Consider the following 22,187-nt stretch of genomic DNA (forward strand, 5'->3'; position numbering starts at 1 on the left):
TTCAAAATAAGATATGTGCAGTGTGCATAGGAATTTGTTCAGTTTTTTTTTTTAAACTATAGTCCGGCCCTCCAACAGTCTGAGGGACAGTGAACTGGTCCCCTGTTTAAAAAGTCTGAGGACCCCTGGTTTAAAACAATGACAAAAAAAAGTCAATAAGACTCCCTTAAATAGTCAAAAACAATAATTCAATAATATATATTGGTCTGAAGGAGGCTCATACTTTAGAAGATACGGTTTTCTTCATATATCATCCTAAGACATCAAAAAATGAAGTATAGGTAATATAGGTAATGATGAAAAACAAGAGTATGAAAGGCCACTCGGATCTCTTTATCTTTTTCTCTTCCCTCCAACAATACCTCCCAGACCAAGGAGGCTCTTTCCATGCACGGCTGCGGTACTATGCTGGGGAGGGCTGGATGACCAGGCATCATCAGATCAATGGTGATGATTAAAGCTGGCAAACTGCCAAGAGGGCTGTCTTCTTCATATGTGAGATCAAACAGTAATACCAAGGGCCTATCAGAGCTGAGAGTCCCAAACCTCTTTGGTAACATCAAGTAAGCACAAAAGCCTATTAAACAATCACCAAATCCTGAACTTAGGCTACACAAGGGTAAGGTCCTAAACCCTGCCAGTTTCTATCTACAGCCTGTCTAGCTACGTTATTTGCTTTTTTTTAATTTTCTTAATCTTTTATTAATATTTGGGGGGGGGTTATTCTTTGGGGGTTTTTTAGTTTTTTGTTTCCTTTTTTTTTTACATATATATTTTTGCTTGCTTTTGTCTAGCTATGTTAAGGCTGGTACTAGGGACTGACTTTCGGAGGTAGGTAAAAATGCCAATCAGAGAAGGGAGGTGGTTAAACAGAAATGAGGACTCAGAGAGAAGTGCTCATGTTATTATAGGTGGCAAAGCTAAACCAAGGAACTTTTCCCACTGAAATACAGCCCACCTCAGCACCCTCCCTTAGGGGTTGTCAAACAGGGCGGTGCCAGCAACACGTCCCCTGCTCTGTCCTTCAGTGTGGCTGCCTCGGGGAACCCTGTCAGCCCAGAGACCTCCAGGCACTCACTCAGCAGGTGTCGGCTGGTGATGCCCCGCTCAGTGATGGTGGCCTCCATGGCACTGATGGAGGAGGGGAAGATGTAGGACTGCTGGAGGACCTGAGGCAGCTGGGGACGGTCCAGGGAGCTGAAGGCTGTGGCGTTGTATTGCTCGGTTCCCTCGTAGAGCTCTAGTGCAGTAAACTCATTGCGGCGAGCCTTGGTATTCCAGTACTGGTACTGCAGAGACAGGAGGAGGCAGGTCAGGGCTTGTCTGCTGGATCAGCAGGCAAGGGAAATTAACTGCCAGGCACTTCCCAATCCAGCACAGATCCAGGAAGGGAAAGAACCACTAGCACCTCAGTTTTCTTGCTACCAAGTTTACTAACTTTCAAGGCAGTTTTATCAGGCTATCCAAAGTTCACCAAAGACAAAGATATTCTCAAGATTCTTGGGCATCATAATATTAGGTTATTAAATATGAAATTTCCATTTGTCTTAAGCGCCAAGTTAGACACTTGGTATCTCTGACATTTCACTTTTGACACTTGTTTGGTTTTTATTTTTTTTTTATTATTATTATTTTGACAGTACATCCTCATTCTTTCAAATGCATGTTTTGGCTTATAATTATTTTTCAGTTTTTGTTTGTTTTTTTTTTTTTTTAAAAACGTCTCATACTGTTGCTCTGGGTAGAGTGCTATGGCATCATAGCTCACAGCAACCTCAACTCCTATGCTCAAAAGATCCTCTTACCTCAGCCTCCCAAGTAGTTGGGACTATAGGTGCCACAACCACACCAGGCTATTCTTTTTCTATTTAGTAGAGATGGGGTCTCGGTCTTGCTCAAGATGGTCTCAACCTCAAGCAATCCACCCATCTGAGCCTCCCAGAGTGATAGGATTATAGGTGTGAGCCACCACACCTGGCCTCTTTAAAATTTTTCTTTTCCTTTCTTTTCTTTTTTTTTTTTGAGAAAGAGTCTCACTTTGTTGCCCTTGGTTGGTAGAGTGCCATAGCGTTACAGCTCACAGCAACCTCAAACTCTTGGGCTCAAGTGATTCTCTTGCCTCAGCCTCCCAAGTAGCTGAGACTACAGGCACCCACCATAATACCCCCCTATTTTTAGACACAGTGTCTTGCTCTTGCTCAGGTTGGTCTTGAACTCCTAAGCTCAGGCAATCTACCCACCTGGGTCTTCCAGAGTGCTAGGATTTATAGGCATGAGTCACTGTAGCTCACCTGTCTTTCAAATTTTTTTTTGTTTTTGTTTCATTTTTGAGACAGAATCTCACTTTGTCGCCCTTGGTAGAGTGCCCTGGTGTCATAGCTCACAGCAACCTCAAACTCTTGGGCTTACGTGATTCTTTTGCCTCAGCCTCCCAAGTACCTGGGATGACAGGGACCTGCCACAGCACCCAGCTATTTTTTAGAGACCGGGGCTCTCGCTCTTGCTCAGGTTGGTCTCGAACTCCTGAGCTCAGGCAATCCACCCACTTCAGCCTCCCAAGTGCTGGGATTCCAGGCATGAGCCACCACACCTGGCTTCAAATGTTTTTTTGTTTTTTTTTGTAGAGACAGAGTCTCACTGTACCACCCTTGGGTAGAGTGCCGTGGCGTCACACGGCTCACAGCAACCTCTAACTCTTGGGCTTACGCGATTCTCTTGCCTCAGCCTCCCGAGCAGCTGGGACTACAGGCGCCCGCCACAATGCCCGGCTATTTTTTTGTTGCAGTTTGGCTGGGGCTGGGTTTGAACCCGCCACCCTTGGCATATGGGGCCAGGGCCCTACTCACTGAGCCACAGGCGCCGCCCTGGCTTCAAATGTTTTTTAAAGCAATTTTTGTGAAACCGCGGATAAGTAAAACATTTGTGTTATTTCAAATATTGGTTCTGGCATGGAACCAATGCAGCACAGATAGCTAAACTATCCGCTGAAATATCAATGAGTGTTTGGGAAGGATGTAGCTAAGGAACGCACAGTATGTTGATGGTTTCAGACATTTCGTTCTGGTGATTTTAACCTTGAAAACAAGCCATGTGGGCAACTGAGAGCAAGGTGGGTAAGGATGAGCTAAAAGCTGTAGTGGAAGTAAATCCATCTCAACCTACACCTGAGTTTGCAGCAAGGTTCAACATTACTATTCACTCTCTAGGCTTCTCGGCTGCTGGCATAAACAAGCCACCATTAAGGTGCAAAACTATGTGGACAGGTTAGACACTCACTCTGATGAATTGTATAATCTTAAACAAGACGGAGCAAGACCGAGATCGCGTCTCTACTAAATAGAAAAAAAATAGCCCTGTGTGGTGGTGGCACCTGTAGTCCCAGCTACTTGGGAGGGTGAGGTAAGAGCATCTCTTGAGCATAAACTTTGATTTGAAATTAGATATTCCCTATTTAATTACCTAATACTAAAAGCTAACTTCTCAGTCCTTCTTAGGTAGCAAGCACTGTTCTTAGCTAGACTGAAGGTAACTCTTATTATCCCTGTTTCACTAATGATACAACACAGCAAGGTTACATTGCTAGTTCAGGGTTCTATAGTTAAAAACAGAAGAGGATAAAATCTCGGCACTCTCATTCCTAAGCCCATCCCCCAAACCAGCACACCTTGCTGCCATCCAGGGGAGTTGGGAATCCCATGAAAACACAAAGCAGCAGGCGGCGCCTGTGGCTCAATGAGCAGGGCACCAGCCCCATATATAGAGGGTGGCAAGTTCAAAACCGGCCCCTGGCCAAACTGCAAAAAAAAAAAAATAGCCGGGCGTTGTGGCAAGCGCCTATAGTCCCAGCTACTCGGGAGGCTGAGGAAAGAGAATCACCTAAACCCAAGAGCCAGAAGTTGCTGTGAGCTATGACGCCATGGCACTCTACCGAGGGCGACAAAGTAGGACTCTGTCTCTAAAAAAAGAAAAAGAAAAGAAAGAAAACACAAAGCAGCAACTAGATTTTTGGAAAGGATTTGCGATGCAGGAAGACCTCTTGAGCTCCCCTGCGCCCCTGGGGGCAACTGCTCACCACCACCCAGTTCTCTGCGTGCACGATATGGACAGGGCCCTTGGCCTTCTTCTGCACAGAGGAGTGGACGATGCGCCCCGTGACGCCATCGATGAGGAAGATGCCAATAAAGGTGCGCTCATGGTGCACATCTGCACTCTCGGTCACCACAGCCAGCAGGTTAGGATTCAGGCTCTGGGGACAGAGAGAGAAACAAGCTCCTTCAGAACCATGATGGGACATCATGTGCTCCACCCCACTGCAAGCCCCGTGGCATTAGGCCAGCCTGGCAGAGGAACTGCGGATTGAGTTTCTCATCTCTGCACTTGTTTCTGTCTGCTGGGAACTGGGTGCCAGGCCAGGTGCCTTGGATTTCATTTAATCTCTTTAAACAAACTTGCAAGGTAGCTATTATTATCCACATTTTGCAGATGAGGAAAAGTCCTAAAGTAGTTGAGCAACTTTTCAAGTCATAGACAGCAAATGGTAACCCACAATAAAATCTAGGTCTGCCCCTCACTGACCAAAGAACACGAACCCAGCATTGTCCTTTCTCTCCACCAAAACTGTTCTCAAGGTCACCAGCACCTTCCTCATTGCTATGTCCAGTGGATGAGTCTTGGCCTTCACCTTAGCCTACTAATAACACATAACACAGGTGATCACTCCCTTCTTTTTTTTTTTGTAGAGACAGAGTCTCACTTTATGGCCCTCGGTAGAGTGCCGTGGCCTCACACAGCTCACAGCAACCTCCAACTCCTGGGCTTAAGCGATTCTCTTGCCTCAGCCTCCCAAGCAGCTGGGACTACAGGCGCCCGCCACAATGCCCGGCCATTTTTTGGTTGCAGTTTGGCCGGGGCCGGGTTTGAACCCGTCACCCTCGGTATATGGGGCCGGCGCCTTACCGACTGAGCCACAGGCACCGCCCGATCACTCCCTTCTTGAAATACTTTCTCATCTGGATTCTAGGACAGCCACTCCCAGACTTTCCTTCTGCCTTACTGGCCTCTTCTTCCAGTCTCTCTACATCTCCTCAGTCTCTTAGGATGAAACACATTAGGCAGCCCTCAGGCATTGGGCATTTCTTCTGTTTTTAATTTTTTAAATGATTGATTGATTGACTGACTGATGCCGGGTCTTGCTATATTGCCCAAGCTGAACTTGACCTCCTGGGCTCAAATGATCAATCCACCTAGCTGGGAGTACAGGGGCGTGCCACTGTGCCCAGCCTTGGCCATTTCTATCTACATTCACCTTCACAGTGATCTCAGCCAAAATCATGGTTTTGACACTATTTATGGGTGCTGGCAATGCTCAAGTTTATATATCAAAGCCAGGCTTTCCTCTGAACTCCAGGCTTTACCAACGAACTGCCATCTCATTATCTCTTCTTAGGTATCTTATCTTAACATGTCCCAAACTGAACTGCTGTAGCCTGAAACCTGCTCTTCCCTCAGTCCTCCCCAGTCAGGCAATTCCATGCTTTAGTGTTGAAAAACCTAGAGCCTCAAGTCGCCCTTGACTCCTTTCTCTCTAACACACACACACACACACCCCCATTGACATACCTCCAAAAATGTCCAGACTCTGAGCCCTCCTTCCCAGCCCCCACTGCTGCCAGCCAAGTTTCAGCTGCCATCAACCACTCTGGGTTACCACAACAGCCACATGGTCTCCTGCTTTCCTCCTTGTCTAGATCAAATGAGTCTGTGGAATCGTAGTCATTCATGTCACTTCTCTGCTCAAAACTTCCCAGTGGCTCCTCACTTGGCCCCAAATGATGGCCAGAGTGATGGCCTGTAATCTGGCCCCATTGCCCTCTGACTCAGCAGCCCCAAGGCTGCCTTCTCACCCTCTTCTAACCACCCAGTCCTCCTTGCCTTTTCTCAAACAGCAGGCATACCCCAGCTTTTCCACCTGGAAGGGTCTTCCCCCAGATATCCACACAACTCACTTCCCAACTCAAGTGTTCTCTCACTGCCACTTTCTCAAGGAGACCTTCCTTAGCCACCTTATTCTAAATTGTATCCTCTTCTCATCCAGGGCTCCCTTTCCCTCCTCTCAGACTTATTTTTCTCTACAGAACTGGTCACTTTCTAATATACTATATAATCTACTATTTATAGTAAATCCTCTAATAACACTACAGTATCATCCCCATTATATTGGTGAAAATCAAGGTTTAGGTAGAATAAGAGATAGAGCCAAGTATGAAATCGACAATCCAACTTTTGGCTTCCGCTCTGCTGCACTACCTCGTGCTTAGTGGGAGACTTCCCCGTTGAGTTCGTGGTCTCTCTGTTCTATTCTCTCACACCTCCTCCAACTCAGTCCCTGCTGTGCCAGAGGGTGTAATGAATGCTCATTACTACCATGGATAGACTCTCTCCACAACAGTTTTGCAGCCCACCGTCACTTCTGTCTCCCTCCCTTTACCACTAACTAGAAAAGATGGAGTTTCTGATGGCTCACCTAAGGTTTAATTTCAGAATTAATCATGCTAAATCAGTACTACCACTAATAACAATAAGAGCTAACATCTACTGGGTATGACCATATACTAGGCACTGGGCTAAGCATGAGTGATCACCACAACAACCCTAGGAGGAGGGTATATTATGCCCATTTCACAGACAATAAATTAAGGCTCAAAGGGATTAAATAACTTGCCAAAGGTCATATACACACCAAGTTCTGCAGCCAAACATCAAGGTCCTGTGTGCCTGATTCTAAAGCCCTTGCGCTATGCCAGACTGCTGGCTGTACCTTGTAGAGTACACTGCGATCCCCCATCACACGGCCCTGGGAATGAACGTGCTCGCTGCTGCGTTTCCCCTTCACCGTGACGATGCGCTGTACTTCTGGGGGAATGGTTAGCTCCCAACTCAGCTCAGTGGTAAGATCCTAGGACAGGAGCAAAAGAGCCTATAACCAGGAGAGCACACTTAGAACTGCAACTGTAAAAAATGGGCATGTTTGCAGCTCATTACCTGAGGGCTTTATTGATTCTTTTTGTGTGTGTGTGGTTTTTGGCCGGGGCTGGGTTTGAACCCACCACCTCCGGCATATGGGACTGGCGCCCTACTCCTTGAGCCACAGGCGCCACCCTACCTGAGGGCTTTATGCTGGAAGAAACAGAGATTAGAACTAGAAAAATGGCAATAAAGATCTATTTATGGGTCAGGTGTGGCAGCTCACACCTGTAATCCCAGCACTTTGGGAGGCCGAGGTGGGAGGATTGCTTGAGGCCGGGGTTTTAAGACCAGCCAAAGCAACACAGTAGAACCCTCTCTACAAACAACAGTAAAATTAGCCAGGCATGGTGGCACACACCTATACTAACCAGTTACTTGGGAGGCTGAGCCAGAAGAATAGCTTGAGCTCAGGAATTTGAGGTTACAGTGAGCTATGATAACACTGCACTCTAACCCAGGCAACAGAATAAGATCTTGTCTCAGGAAAAAAAAAAGATCTAGTTTACGAAGTAGTATAGATTTTGATTAAGATACTAATAACCAGTAAGAAAGGAGAATACTGAGTAGGAGCCCATTGTTTGAAGAGGAAATACTCAAGAAAATGTACCATTCAATACTAAAATTTAAGATCTCTGTATGCTGGGGCCAACACTGAATTACTAAGCTAGAAAGGAAGCTCCAAACATTTCCTGTATAGTTCTTTATGGTCATAGGAAAGCAGCAGATAAACATTTGTGGTTAAATAACATGTCTGTCTTTTTTTTTTTTTTTTTTACATGACAAAGTCTCACTTTATCACCTTCAGTAGAGTGCGTGGTATCACAGCTCACAGTAACCTCCAACTCCTGGGCTTGGGCGGTTCTCTTGCCTCAGCCTCCCAAATAGCTGGGACTAAAGGTGCCTGCCACAATGTCCAGCTATTTTTTTTGTTTTTGCAGTTTGGCAGGGGCTGGGTTCAAACCCACCACCCTCAGTATGTGGGGCCGGCGCTCCCTCAGTGGGCCCTACCACTGAGCCACAGGCACTAACCTGTATGTCTGTCTGAAAGAATTACATGGAGCCCTTCGGGACGGGGGCTGGTGACTGGGAAGGAGCATGAAGGCCTCCTGGGCAGCTGGCACTTCCTGCCTCCTAATGTGATTACCACATGCACAAGTGTATTCCTTTTGTGAAGTTTCATGAACCATAACTTCATTATTCTGGACTTTTTGTCAATATTTTAAAAATTTGTTAGGCCAGGTGCAGTGGCTCACACCTGTAATCCTAACACCCTGAGAGGCCAAGGTGGATAGACTGCCTCAGCTCAGAAGTTCAAGACCAGCCTGAACAACCAGTAAGACCCATCTCTAAAAAAAGCCAGATGTTGTGATAGATGCCTATAATCCCAGCTATTCCAGAGGCTGAGGCAAGAGAATCACTTGAGCTCAGAGTATGGGGTTGCTATGAGCTATGATGCCACGGCACTCTACTGAGTTAGACTGTTAGACTGTTAGTCTAACTGAAAAGCTAGACTGTTTTTAAAAAATAATAAAATAAAATAAAAAATAAAAATAGGTTTGTTGACTAAATAATAAATAGAAAACCCAGTCATTAAAAAAAAAAAATTTCATAATAACAAATATAAGTCAATTCCATGTTTAAAAAAATGTGTGAGACACTTACGTGTATCCACATGGCTGCTGATGTGGTGTCATGAACACCCAGGAAGGGCAGTAGAAAGAGGTGCTACAAGCACCTGACAGGCTTTCTAGCTGGGGACAACAGCTGGGAATGGGCTGCAAGGGTCTGTTCACATTTTGCTTGTGTAACTCTGCATCAATGGAATCTCTTACAATCAGAATACATTCATGATTCAAAATTGTTTTAAATAGTAAAATTTTCATCAATGACAAGTAAGTCTTCATTGCCCCAGCCTTCTCTGAAAACATGAGAACTCACTGAAAAATCTCCAGAGAGGAAGGTCACCAAGCAAGAGCAAAGGCAAGAAACTCACTTGGAAGTCAAAGATTTTACCCACGCTTGACTCACTTCCCCTGGAAAGCTTTGCCTCCTTTGTCTCTCCTTTGTCACCGTTTACTTGGATAATATTGTCAGGACTCATTGATCCACGACACTGGTGCTCTAGTTCACACCTTTCTATCTACAAAGAACCATCTTTTTCAAGGTTCCTTTTTATCAACTTGGAAAGACAAGTTTATTTTCACCCACAAGAGTAAAGGATGTGTCTTCTGGGCAGACGACTGCCAATACTGTTTACGCTAAACGTCAGCTATTACCAAATGCCAGGAAAGGGCACAGCATTTTCAAAACAGCAAAAACTCAAACTTAGATGTCATTGCCCATGTGCCAGGCATTATTTTATGTGATTCACATGTACTAACTCACTGATTCCTCACAACAACCTTACGAGGTAGTTGCTATTATCATCTTATTTTATAGACAACAAAATAAAGGGCCAGAGACATAATAAGCCTAACGTTACCAAGTTAGTAAGTGATAAAACTCAGCTTCAAACCCAGGTAGGCAGGCCCAAGCTTTTAATCTCTCAAGAGGTTCATGAGACAGGATGGGAAGCCTCTCTGCTGAGTGTATACCACAAAGGTCTTTTCCACTCCATGCAGTCCTGTTAACAAGGCCAAAGCCAGCCCCTTACAATCAGAGCTAGACTTCAAAGGCAATGTGTATCACTATTTACAAGAGTTGGCCTAAAGGATGTCAGGGTCAAAGCAAACTGATCCCAATTCTAGAAAAAAATTCAAAGCATGCATTCTATCAAGAATCAGTCGTTAAGTACAACTCATTACTCAAACCCCATTCCTACCTTCCAACCCCACCCCACCCCACCCCCAAGAATAAAAAAAAGTCCCTCCTTTCTACAGTAGAAAAGGAATATGGGCCAGGCAATCCTAGCACTCTGGGAGGCCAAAGCAGGTAGATTGCTTGAACTCAAGTTCAAGACCCTATCTCTACTAAAAATAGAAAAAAACTAGCCAGATTTTGTGGTGGGTGCCTATAGTCCCACCTACTTGGGAGGCTGAGACAAGAGGATCACTTGAGCCTAAGAGTTTGAGGTTGCCCTGAGCTACAACACCACGGCACTCTACCTAGGGCCATAGAAACCCTGTCTTTAAAAAAAAAAAATTGTGAATGAAGACTCTATGAGGGCAGAGACTTGGTCCATTCTGCACTGATCCATCCACAGCACCTAGAACTATGCCTGCAATGTAGTAGCTACCTAATAAATATGAAAAAATGACTAACCTTCAATCAGACATCAGCATTATGTTTAATGAGTAGCATAGTTCACTTCTCAGCCAAATGACCAGGAAACAACCACCTCCCCCCACAAAGGGTCCTGCCAGGCTGCCCCTTTCTCACCTTTTGAAGCCGATATCCACTCAGTCGTCCCTGCTCTGCATCCACCAGATAGAAGAAGATGGAAGGGGCAAGCTCATGGAGCTGTCGCAAGACATTCCGAGTGGCTGGGAAAGCTGTAACCTTGAAAAGTCCCGACAGCCCCAGGAAATGGTTAATGGAAAGAAAGCTCTAAGCCCACTTTCCCAAGACTCATTACTGTTTCCCCATCAAAATAATCTTAAGAAATACTAAATCTCAAAAGAATTAAAGTCTACTGAACTCAGCTTAGAGCTTACATTTAGTTCTATTAAAAACCTGCATTTTCTGCCCATCAATCCATGAACAGATTAACAAACTGTGGTATATGTATACCATGGCATACTATTTACATCTTTTATGTTTACCTGGATGGAGTTGGAACATATTCTTCTTAGTAAAGTATCTCAAGAATAGAAAAAAAGTATCCAATGTACTCAATGCTATTATGAAACCAATATATAAACACTTACATATTCACACAAATGATAAAACACAAATACAGTCTAGCAAGAGAGAAGGGAGAGGAGGAAAGGGGAGGGGAGGGAGGAGGGCAATTGGTGGGATCTCGCCTAATGTGCATAATGCAAAGGTACATTTCAAAATAAGTAAGACTAAATTATAAATGTCTTACCACAAAAAATAAGTGGGGTAATGGTTATGTTAATCAGTTTAAGTATTCCACATTGCATATCAAATCATCACATTGGACCCCGTAAATGTATATAGTTTTGATTTAATAAAAAATTAAATTAAAAAAAAAAACCTGCATTGTTGTAAGTCCACAAACAGCGATGTCTCTTAGGGATGGCCTGAGAGCCCAATCACGTGCTGGCTGCAGACAGCACTGGACCTCTGATCTGCAGACTGATTCACCACCCCAGCCTGCACCCAGCTCCACGCAGAAGTTCTCCATCCCGCTGCAGATGCACTACCTTGTACTCGTCATCTATCAACAGCAACACCTTGGCGTAGTCTTGATCCATGATTGGAAGAAGCAAAGACTGCAAGATGGGGCGCTTCAGCACTGGGGGAGCCACCTGACTCCACTTCCCAAATATGGGATTGAAGACATACACAGAACTCATTCCCGTTTCCTAAAATGGACAGACTGTCAGGCTCCATCAACATGAAAAGAATGAACAAACTGGCTCGGCACCCATAGCTCAGGGCCTAGGACACCGGCCATATGCACAGGAACTGGCGGATTCGAACCCAGCCCAGGCCTGCCAAACAACAATGACAACAACAAAAAATAGCCAGGCATTGTGGCAGGTGCCTGTAGTCCCAGCTACTTTGGGGGCTGAGGCAAGAGAATCACTTAAGCCGAAGAGTTTGAGGTTGCTGTGAGCTGTGACGCCTTGGCACTCTATCGAGGGCTCAACATAGTGAGACTGTGTCTCAAAAAAAAAGAAAGAAAAGAAAGAAAGAATGAATGAATGAATGAACAAACCTAACAGCAAATCTGATTTCAACTGCAAGGGGTTCCCTAGTGTTGGCCCTCTTTGTGGAAAATAAATTCCTGACTGAAGGTAAATGGTCACCTAGGCAAATAATACTCTTGTGTCAAAAGGAAAAAGATCAACTTGCCTCTGGCTCCAAACCTAACCAAAAACTAGACCTGCTGAAGAACAAATCAAAAAGTCAAGTACCAATTCAGCAACCTCAGAGTGTGGCCATTCCAGCAGCATGCCTACCAAGGCCCCTTCCCGCCTCTGTAATGAATCCACAAAAAAACCATTCTGGGGCGGTGCCTGTGGCTCAATGGAGTAAGGCGCCAGCCCCATATGCTGGAGGTGGTGGGTTCAAACCCAGCCCCAGCCAAAAACTGCAAAAAAACCATTCTGATGCTGGGAGGCAGGGACACAAATAACAGTGTCCTGCTCTTCCTCATGGAAAGAAGAAAAACCAGCCACTCAGCTGCCAACAACATCCTACATTTAGAAAGGAAGAGAGCTGGCTTCCTACAGAGGTAGTGAAGTCGCACTCACTTTACAGTCAATTCCTCACCAGCACCAGATATTTCCTCCACCCAGTATGAAACTGGAAGAAAGAGTTCTGGTGGCGCCTGTAGCTCAAGTGGCTAAGGCACCAGCCACATACACTAGCGCTGGTGGGTTCAAATCTGGCCAGGGCCTGCCAAACAATGACAACTACAACCAAAATATAGCCAGGCGTTGTGGTGGGCGCCTGTAGTCCCAGCTACTCAGGAGGCTGAGGCAAGAGAATCACTTAAGCCCAGAAGTTTGAGGTTGCTGTGAGCTGTGACACCATGGTACTCTACCCAGGGCAATATCTTGAGGCTCTGTCTCAAAAAAAAAAAAGAAAGGAAGAGTTCTAACCCCTGAATATTCCTCTTTAACTCTCACAGAATTCCAAAGGCATAGAAGAAATTTCAGTTGCAAAAGAGCAAAAAAGTTCAAAGAAAAGACAAACTAAGCCAGGCACGGTGGCTCATGCCTGTAATCCTATCACTCTGGGAAGCTGAGGCAGGTGGATTGCCTGAGCTCATAGGTTCAAGACCAGCCTGAGCAACAGCAAGACCCCATCTCTAAAAATAGCTAGGTTTTGTGGCGGGCGCCTGTAGTCCCAGCTACTTGGGAGGCTGAGGCAAGAGAATCTCTTTTTTTTTTTTTTTTGGTTTTTGGCCAGGGCTGGGTTCGAACCCACCACCTCCGGCATATGGGACCGGCGCCCTACCCCTTGAGCCACAGGCGCCACCCAGGAGAATCTCTTGAGCCCAAGAGGTTGAGGCTACTGTGAGCTATGATGCCACGGCTCTATTGAGGGCAACAAAATTAGACTCTGTCTCAAAAAAAGAAAAAGAAAAACTGTCTCAGGGCTCAGCACCTGTGGCTCAAGCAGCTAAGGCGCCAGCCACATACACCTGAGCTGGTGGGTTCAAATCCAGCCCGGGCCCATCAAGCAACAATGACAGCTGCAACCAAAAAAAAAAAACAGCCAGGCGTTGTGGCAGGCGCCAGTAGTCCCAGCTACTTGGGAGGCGGAGGCAGGAGAATCACTTGAGCCCAGGAGTTGGAGGTTGCTGTGAGCTGTGACGCTACAGCACTCTATCCAGGGTGACAGCTTGAGGCTCTGTCTCAAAAAAAAACAACTGTCTCTGGCTCTAAACCTGACCAAGAACTAGACATGCTGGCTCAAGTCAGAGGTGGGTAGCCTCACCTTGTCCTTCACCAACAGGGTGCACTGTGGGGGGTGAGGGAAGTGAGCAGTAGTTCTCTGGACCATCAGTTTGAAGGAGGAGCCTGGCTTGACATTGGGTAGATACTGTTTCCACAGGATGGTGCCAGAGCTGCTCTCAATGCCAAAAAGCTGCAAGATAAACAAATACTTGGTGCACAACCAGAAAGAGAAACCAAAGAACTGATTCTATCCTTGAAAGTTAGAACCAGTACTACCCCCTATCAAAGGCTTTTTGTTTCCCACCCCCAAGTTCAAAAGCTTCTGGACTGGAGGTGTAAACACTTCTCACCTTGCCTGAGGCTGTTACCATCACCATCATCTTCTGAAGGTTGAATTCATCTCTGGCCAGAGTATCGATGTTGATCTCATTCTTGATCTGACTTCGGGGCTTGCGAGCATCATAAAACATTTTCCAGAGGTGCGAAGTCCAGGCTTGCAGCAGGATAAGCTGAGATGAAAGGCGCTTCAGGAACATCCCCAGGAGGCCGTCTGGTGTCAGGAAAAGGGAAGGCACTCTGCATCAGACTTTAGGGCTCCAGCTTCCTAAAGAGTGTTAAGAGTCTACACTCCAGGCCACAAGCCCAAGGGCCAGTCAGTCATGTGTCTGATGCCACAGTCCCACACTCAGATATATCCATGCAAGAGCTTCCAAAAATTACTTACCTGGCCCTTATTGACTTCACCTGCCTAGAACCATGAAATAGGAGACTAAGCTGTCAGGGATCAGCCATGCAGGATGCAGCCATGCTGTGAATGTCTCCACCACAGCCCCACATCCAGGATGGTCAGAGGTGCCACGACAAAGCCAGAAGAGGTACAGGTGTGGGGGTTTAGGGGTGTGAGTGTATGTGTATCATTACGGTACTTCCATTCCCCACTGCTTCACTCCTACCTTGCCAACTGTTTAACTTGCATCCAACAGACCTACTTATCCCCAATTTCCAGGGCCCACATTCACTCTATCCTGAGTCTATCAATAAGGCCACTACCCTTCAAATCTCCTCCAGAGAACACAGATTTGGTGACAGATCCAAGGTAGCGAGATAAAGAGCAAAGTCTCTGGATTAAAACCCCAGCTCCACTACCTACTACTATGCAAACTTGGAAATTGTGCTTAACCTGGACTCTGGTTCCTCATCTATAAAATAGCATGTAACCCATAAGGCTGCTGCAATGATTACATCACATGATACGCACACAGGATTTAGCGTGTGTGCTGCCTGGTACATGGTAAGTGCTCACTAAGAAGGAACAATACCTCTGCTTATCTTATTTTCCACCAACCTCAGCTCAAGGAAGAGACGTGAAAGGCAAACAGGACATGTCACAAGCATGGCAGTCCACGCATGTGGAATGTACCGCAATGATGCAAGTCAGGAAGAACAAAAATTAACCAAAAGTTCGCCATGTGGGCAGGCGATGATCAACAAGGCAGCAAGAAGCAGGTTTTACCTTGAATCGCTGGATCCAGGCCGCAAAAATAAATAGTAGAGTCAAATTAATCCTCAGCTTACGAAAATCCAGAATGCCTCCTAGGGTGCCTGGCCCAGAGTGATCACCCCCAAAGCTCTCTGCTGGTGAGCTGGATGAATGCATGGCAGGAGGGCGGGGCAGAACTGATCAGAGTAGAATAAATTAAGCACATCTTGGGGACTGGGATGACTGCGGCTGGCCTCAGAGGGTACTGGACTACTTCACAACGACCAGATCAACCCAACCACGTCTCAGCAGATGTGCCTGGTGCTTTGGGGATGACAATGAATGAACGGTGCCTGACCTGGTGCCTGACAGATTTTCAGTACTCAGGCAGTGGTAGCTGTTACTATACTAAGTTGTTTCTCCCTCAGGATCTTTTCCTACAGGGAATGGATATATACACCACATGGCCACAGACACACTAGAAACTGGTCACAGAGCTCATTCAGAACACACTGGCAACCTGCGGAGCCCAGGAAGCCAGACGCCATGACACGGGGTCCCTAGTGTTCCCACCAACAAACCTACCCCAGAGCAGCCCCTCAGCAACTCTGCTTCCCAGCCTCTTAGGTTCATACCTGCCTTTTTGCCAAATTCTCCTTCCAGCTCAGCCTGTGCCCCAGTCAAGGGGAGGTCTACCATCTCCAGGCACACCACCTCCGCCAGGGACTCCTCACGGCTCCACAGCACCATCTTTCCTGCTACAGAAACAATTTACAAAATCTAAGCCTGCCTACCGGACCTTCTGAAGGGACTTCTAGGTGACTCAGGGATCACTGCAGCTCATCAAAAACAGAAGCGGCAGAGTAAAGTGCTGAAATCAATAGGTTACAGAAGAAAAGTTCTGTCTCCCACCCTGGAATGCTAAGGAAGTATTCAAAAACAGGTGAAATGTGGCTTGGAAAAAATACTGAGGGCACACTCCACTTGAACCTTTCCCAGAAGCCTGTCCACAGCCCCTGAAAAACTGCCTGGCAGGAGCTCACAGGCAGGCTTGGGAACAAACTGGGGTGAAAGATCTACTTACCCAGCTGCTGCAGGAAAAGCAGCAGATGGTCTTCCGTCTGCACCAAGGCTCGGTAGCCCACTGAGTCATCCTTTTTCAAGAACACCTGAATGTACAGCTATAAACCAAACAGTCAAGATCACTGAGGTGAGAATCCAAATGCCTCTGAGGGTACCAGATCCCACGATACAAAGCTCGAGGAGTTGGCAGAGGTCCAGGTTATGGTATCACTTGATGTCTAAATAACACAGCTATTATCGGGATGCCAGGGATGATACACATTCCCAAGAAGCCACCACGACAATGATGCTGGTTCTCTGGGGCCTTCCTATGGAGGAACTTGAGTATTCAAGTTCCTATGCTATTCATCAGTGCTCTAATCACACCTCACAAAGTGAGCAGGAAGCCAGGATTAGACTTTCCATTTTAGAGCTGAAGAAGCCAGCAGCCAAGGGTTGGGGAGCATGATTGAACATACACAGAGGCGATACTGGGTAGCAACAAAGTGTGCAGGCTATGGCGTTAGACAGGCCTGTGTCTGAACCCCAACACCTCTGTGACTCTGGAAAGGATAATAAATCCTACTAGACCACAGTATCATTTGTAAAACCACAGCAATAATAACTACTTACCAGGCTCTTGAGAGGGTTAAATCAATTAACATGTAAGTAAAAAGCTTAGGACAGGGCCAGGAACAAAGTGACGATTCGACATAAATGTTAAATGCTTTGACCATGATTTAGGAGAAGTCAGTGGCTCAGTAAGAACAAGAGAGCCCTAATCCAGGACCCATGGCTATGGCGTGGCCCTGGGGAAATGAAGCCCCATGCTAGGAAACCCAAAAGACAGTCTGAAGACAAAGGCTCTGACTCACCCGCTCAGGCCGAGTGCCACTCTGTTCCAGGCTAAATGTGATTGTGGTGTCCAGGAGCCGCCGACCTGTCTCTACTAAGTAGAGGTTAATGGTGTAGGTTTGATTGAAGCAAGCCAGTGAGTCCTGGGAGTACAGACAATGTAGGTCAACTACAGGTATTTCTCCAAAGGCCCCCCCGCCCCAAAGGAAGTCCAAGGATTGGAGACAAATACCCTAGAGAAGGAGCCAGCCGAAAAGAAGAAACATTTCCAAGGAAAATAAAGGAGAAAAGAAAGCTAAATTCTAAGGCAGAAATGAGATAACTGGGTTAATAAATGAAACTAAAGCTTCTATATTTATTTTGCAAAGAAGTCAGTATGGTGTAGCTGTGACTCCCCAAGAGAGGAAAGACTATGAGCCTGGATAGGAAGCAGGAAGCCACCAGCCAGGGTCGCACGCTTCTGCCTCAGGGCAACTCACTGATTACCATTCAACTCTACCAGCAAGATCCCAAAAGCAATGGGGAAACTGAGGCCCAGACAAGGAAGTAGTTAGGGACAGATTCTAGGGATTCTACCTTCTAATCTACCAATGAAAAAGGATTGAGAGGAACATTCAATCTGCAGGACTTGGGAAGCCCTGTTGGAAGCTTGGAACTCTGAGACCTGCTCCGAGTGGACACTATTTCCCCAACTCTCCTGGGTGGCCTGTGTCTCTAGGCCTGGCACACTGCCCAATGCCATACACTACCTTTGGACTAGACTTCTCCGAAAAGCTCCCCAGTGACCCATCTTCAGAATTGCTAGGTTTCTGCTATGAGAAAGAGAAGGACAAGAGAAAATTCAGCCAGAGTCGCTTCCCAATCATTAAAGTAAGGCTTTTATTTCTGTTTCCTTGGGAGAAGGCAAATCTCATTTCTCCCCCTGCCCACAAAGCCTTTGAAACCCTTAAGCGTCCCAAGTGAAAATGGCACAATCATATTAGGGTCTCATTCCTGGGGAGAAAAGGGACATGCAGAAAGCTCTACAGATGAGGTGAGATCTCATTTCTCAGTTCAAACTGACCATGGAAATGTGCCCAGACTTCTGATTCTCAGTGCTCAGGAATAGACAAGAAAGGAAAGCCCCAAGTGCTAACTGATCTCAATACTCACGACTTCATTTCGACAGGTCATGACTGCAGCTACCGTCTTCTCTCCAGTGGTGGCAAAGCTCACTAGGGCAGTCTGGGGAGAAAGCAAGGTGTCAGCTCCTATGTGGGACCTGTACTAGCCAGAAGCCTTGCTGCTTCTATGGTTGCTTCTCTGGGAAGGCTCCTCGGCCTTGAAGTTGAAAGTGCTCCCCACTGTGGAACATACTAGGCAGAGCAGTTGAGAGCAAATGAGGCCCCAGGTGCAGTGACAGGTGACACAGACCTCTCCTCTATCTCCCACACAGGCACAGGCCAGTCCTAATCCCATGCTGCTCTTGGTATCTATCTAATTTATGTCCCCACTTTCCTGTGAACTCAAAGGAAGGCACTAGTTTTACTCTAAAGATTCTTTGTAACACTCAGGAGAAAAAATACACCATTTCCACTATAAGATACCCCTCTCGAACCACTTATGAGAAGGTGCCATCAATCCCAGGCTTAAGGGCAAATGCCTCCGATTCAAAGGCACTGCCTTCTAGCATCTGTGTCACAGCTAGATCCTCCAGAACCCTGGGAAACCATGCTGCCTGCAGTTACCTGTGGGAAGTTTTTAAGCAGACTCAGGGCCCCATGATGGTAATGCAGCAGAACGTAGTGGTTTGGGGACAACTGTAAGAAGAACTGGGCCCGAGAAGGATCCACTGGGTTGGGCTGTGTGGGGAGGATCCGGGGTTGGAATCTACTTCCAAATTCTAAGTCAAGAGACTAGGAGGCAAGTAGAAGGAGAGTTAAAGACAGAAGCTGACAAGTCATGGACCCACCCCAGGCTCACAGCCTCTGCCCCACTTTGCCAGGGGAAGTAACTCGGCCATGGCAGATGACCCACTTCCCCTTACACCAGTTCAGCCAGAGGCCTGAACTTCACCCGCCAGTTGCCACAGCTCAGGAGGAAGCAGTGACACTGGGAGAAAGACCCTTCAGAGGAACCATGCTGACCTTTCTAAGCCTTGAAGTTCATTCCTCAGGCCAGGAGAAGGAGCTGTAGCCACTCACCTGCAGTGGGATCTGCCTCAACTCCCACTCTGTCTCTAGGGCCAGAGTTTGGAGGGAACGAGAACTTGGGTCAGGGCACACCAGGACAGCCTCATCCACCACGCCACAGGCACCAGCAAGACGTTGCAACCATGGAGTGGAAACCCTGACCTATGAGAAAGACATTGTAACAAGAGGCTCGTGAAGGATTTTGACATTTCCCTCTTAGCCCTTCAGCAGTATCGCTGCCAGAATACCGCCAGGTGTCTGTTAGGTGTTCTTCCTCATTGGTTCCATAGGAGTTCTTCCTGTCCCCCAAATCCCATACCTCCAGCCTTCCGAGAGCCCCCAAAACTGAAGGAAAAAAAAAAATCAGGATTTTCTTTCTGGTCACTGGAAAAATATACCAGATAATTCTAAATACCTGACACTTGAAAGAAACATTTCTCCACTGTATTTGTTATAACTGGTTTCCTACCATTATTTTACATCATTATCTTGGAAGATACTTATAGGCAGTGACTAGGTCTATATAATGCTTAGTATAGCCACCCCCAGAAAAGTATCATAAGTGAATACAAGTACCTTAAATAAATGCCTGATAAGAAGGCAGCTGGCAAATGATCAGATTCAGGATCAGAAATGGCTTTTGAATTTGCCCACGAAAGGTCCCTGGTCCCCAGTACAAAGCCCTCTCTCACTCCCCTCCCTGTTCACAAGGGTCCTTGACCCTGATGCCCTGCCTTACCTGCTGAACAATCTCTCCATCCTCCACGTTAAACTTGACAATGTTCACGTGGCTGAAGGGAACAACTCCAAGGGCCCACACCACCCCAGAGCCATAGGAATACACCATCTGGTAGTGGATGCTGTCACTAAGAGAGGGAGGAAAAAAGAGAGGGAAGTAGCTGTAGCCCCAGCAGAGGAGAATCCTCAGGGGCCTCCCAAAACCAGGCTACCATTCCTCAGCCAGATGTCACAAACCAGCAATCTCCAGGTAGGTCTGGTTTCCCTCATACAATTTGGATTTTGTTTGTTTGTTTTAAATTTGAATTGTCAACATTTAGAACTGAGATTATATTTAAAAATCAGATTTCTAGGCCAGATGTGGTGGCTCACACCTGTCATCCTAGCACTGTGGGAGGCTGAGGCAGGAGGATCATTTGAGCTTAGGAGTTTGAGACTAGCCTAAGCAAGAGACCCCATCTCTATTAAAAACAGAAATACTAGCAGAGTGTTGTGGCACATGCCTATAGTCCCAGATACACAGGGGCTGAAGCAGGAGGATTGCTTGAGCCCAAGAGTCCGAGGTTCCTATGGGCTATGATGACGCCATGGCACTCTACCCAGGGCGACAGAGTGAGACTCCATCTCAAAATAAAAGAAAAAGTCAGGTTTCTATGTATTCGTAAAGTAGCAACACCAGGAGGCAGGAGGTCTAAAGGGTACCAATCTCAGGACCAACAAGGAAACAAGGAAAAAGAGGGGCCTGGGGCGTGTGTGGGGCTCAAGCCTGTAATCCCATCACTCTGGGGGGTGGAGGTGGGTGGATTGCCTGAGCTCACAGGTTTGATACCAGCCTGAGACAAGTGAGACCTCATCTCTAAAAATAGCTGGGTGTTGTGGCAGGTGCCTGTAGTTCCAGCTACTTGGGAGGCTGAGGCAAGAGAATTGCTTGAGCCCAAGAGTTTGAGGTTGCTAAGAACTAGGACGCCATGACATTCTACCAAGGGCAACAAAGGGAGAAGAAAGAAAGAAAAGAAAAGAAACAGAAAAAGAGGGTCCTGTAGAGAGCAGGGCAAGGCAGCTGTCGCCTATGAGAAGGCAGCCTTACCTTTCTGGGAGATGTTCCACCCACTTGAGATGCCCGCTAGAGAGGTGATGAAGGGCAAGAGTTGTCTTCTTCAGGACTGCGACGTACCTCACTGACTCCTGCAGACCAACTAGCCCAAGTGCCTGGAAACTGAGCACAGGCACAGGCTGAGTGATGCTCACCCCTGCAGAGCCCTGGGCTACAGGAGACAGTCTGGAATGCTACCACTGTCATTGGGGGGGTAAGGAAATAGGCTTTGGGGTCAAACATATCTAGATCCTAATCCTGGCTCTGTCTCTCATTAGCCAATTTAAGAGTCTGTACTTGTAACCCATGCAGCCATACTGCTTCCTTAAAATTCCCATAATCTCCTAAGGGTTGTTCCCTCCCTCCCCTGGGATTTCACGGCAACTGGACCAACCCTCTCCCACACACCCATCAGACAGTGCTTCATTACTGGGCTGCAGGCCTGCCTCCCCAGCAGACCGTGACCTCCTTGATGACAGAAACTGTCTCACACTCACATGCGTTGCCCTTACCTAGGGGCTCACCAAGTATTTACTGAGTCAATTACTATCAGAAGATGCATATGCTAATGCAAATGGCCCTATGGTTTAAACAACCTTAGCAAAGATGTAACAGCTCAAATTGTTCTCTTAACATACAACTGAAATGGGACGGCGCCTGTGGCTCAAAGGAGTAGGGCACCAGCCCCATATGCCGGAGGTAGTGGGTTCAAACCCAGACCTGGCCAAAAACTGCAAAAAAACAAACAAAAAAAAACATACAACTGAAATATTCAAAGTTTTATATTATATTCTTACATTTTAACACTCACAAATCCTGCTAAGATTAAGAAAAGCATTCAAGTATAAGAACAAACACTGTATCTGGCACAGAGCTGCATCTAATAGGTGCTCAGAAAATGTTGGCTAAGTAAACATATGTTCCATAACCTCAAGCACATTGAGAACTGGGCATTTCATATTCACATTCAGTATTTGTTGGCTTTTCAGTGGTCCCTGGGAAAAAAATACAAGGCCTAGAATTGCTTTCTGTGTTCCAGCAAACTCAGTAAAGATAAAATCCAATTTCTTCCCCTACCTGCCACTGTCCAAGGTTATCTCCCAGTTAAGGCCCCCAATGTTAGTCTCCCAGGAACGCATGATCCGGCCTCCATTGGACACAGTGATTGCATCTGGAAAAAACAAGACCATGGTGAAGTCATTTCCCAAACCTGCTCCATCATCACC

The 22,187-nt window shown here is 46.5% G+C and overlaps 1 protein-coding gene across 4 annotated transcripts in view; it reads right to left on the reverse strand.

The window, feature by feature from the left end:
- Positions 1–22,187, reverse strand: part of EMC1 (ER membrane protein complex subunit 1) — a 36,224-nt gene that overhangs the window by 8,250 nt on the left and 5,787 nt on the right. The window contains exons 4-21 of one of the 4 annotated variants that reach the window (XR_008376854.1): positions 22,039–22,132; positions 20,956–21,084; positions 19,870–19,996; positions 19,143–19,292; positions 18,687–18,854; positions 18,112–18,183; positions 17,709–17,771; positions 16,980–17,102; positions 16,127–16,223; positions 15,678–15,800; positions 13,913–14,112; positions 13,603–13,752; positions 11,355–11,516; positions 10,405–10,524; positions 6,818–6,955; positions 4,073–4,246; positions 1,079–1,289; positions 363–487 (exon numbers count right to left, since the gene is read on the reverse strand). Coding sequence is in view for 3 of the 4 variants with exons in the window: in XM_053575696.1 (XP_053431671.1) it covers positions 1,079–1,289; positions 4,073–4,246; positions 6,818–6,955; positions 10,405–10,524; positions 11,355–11,516; positions 13,603–13,752; positions 13,913–14,112; positions 15,678–15,800; positions 16,127–16,223; positions 16,980–17,102; positions 17,709–17,771; positions 18,112–18,183; positions 18,687–18,854; positions 19,143–19,292; positions 19,870–19,996; positions 20,956–21,084; positions 22,039–22,132 (2,301 nt within the window). In the remaining variant the exon portion in view is untranslated. The remainder of the gene's footprint in view (positions 1–362; positions 488–1,078; positions 1,290–4,072; positions 4,247–6,817; positions 6,956–10,404; positions 10,525–11,354; positions 11,517–13,602; positions 13,753–13,912; positions 14,113–15,677; positions 15,801–16,126; positions 16,224–16,979; positions 17,103–17,708; positions 17,772–18,111; positions 18,184–18,686; positions 18,855–19,142; positions 19,293–19,869; positions 19,997–20,955; positions 21,085–22,038; positions 22,133–22,187) is intronic. The other 3 variants (XM_053575697.1, XM_053575696.1, XM_053575698.1) reach the window with 3 other exon arrangements.

Source organism: Nycticebus coucang, chromosome 22, assembly GCF_027406575.1.
Source record: "Nycticebus coucang isolate mNycCou1 chromosome 22, mNycCou1.pri, whole genome shotgun sequence".
Classification (NCBI taxonomy): domain Eukaryota; kingdom Metazoa; phylum Chordata; class Mammalia; order Primates; family Lorisidae; genus Nycticebus; species Nycticebus coucang.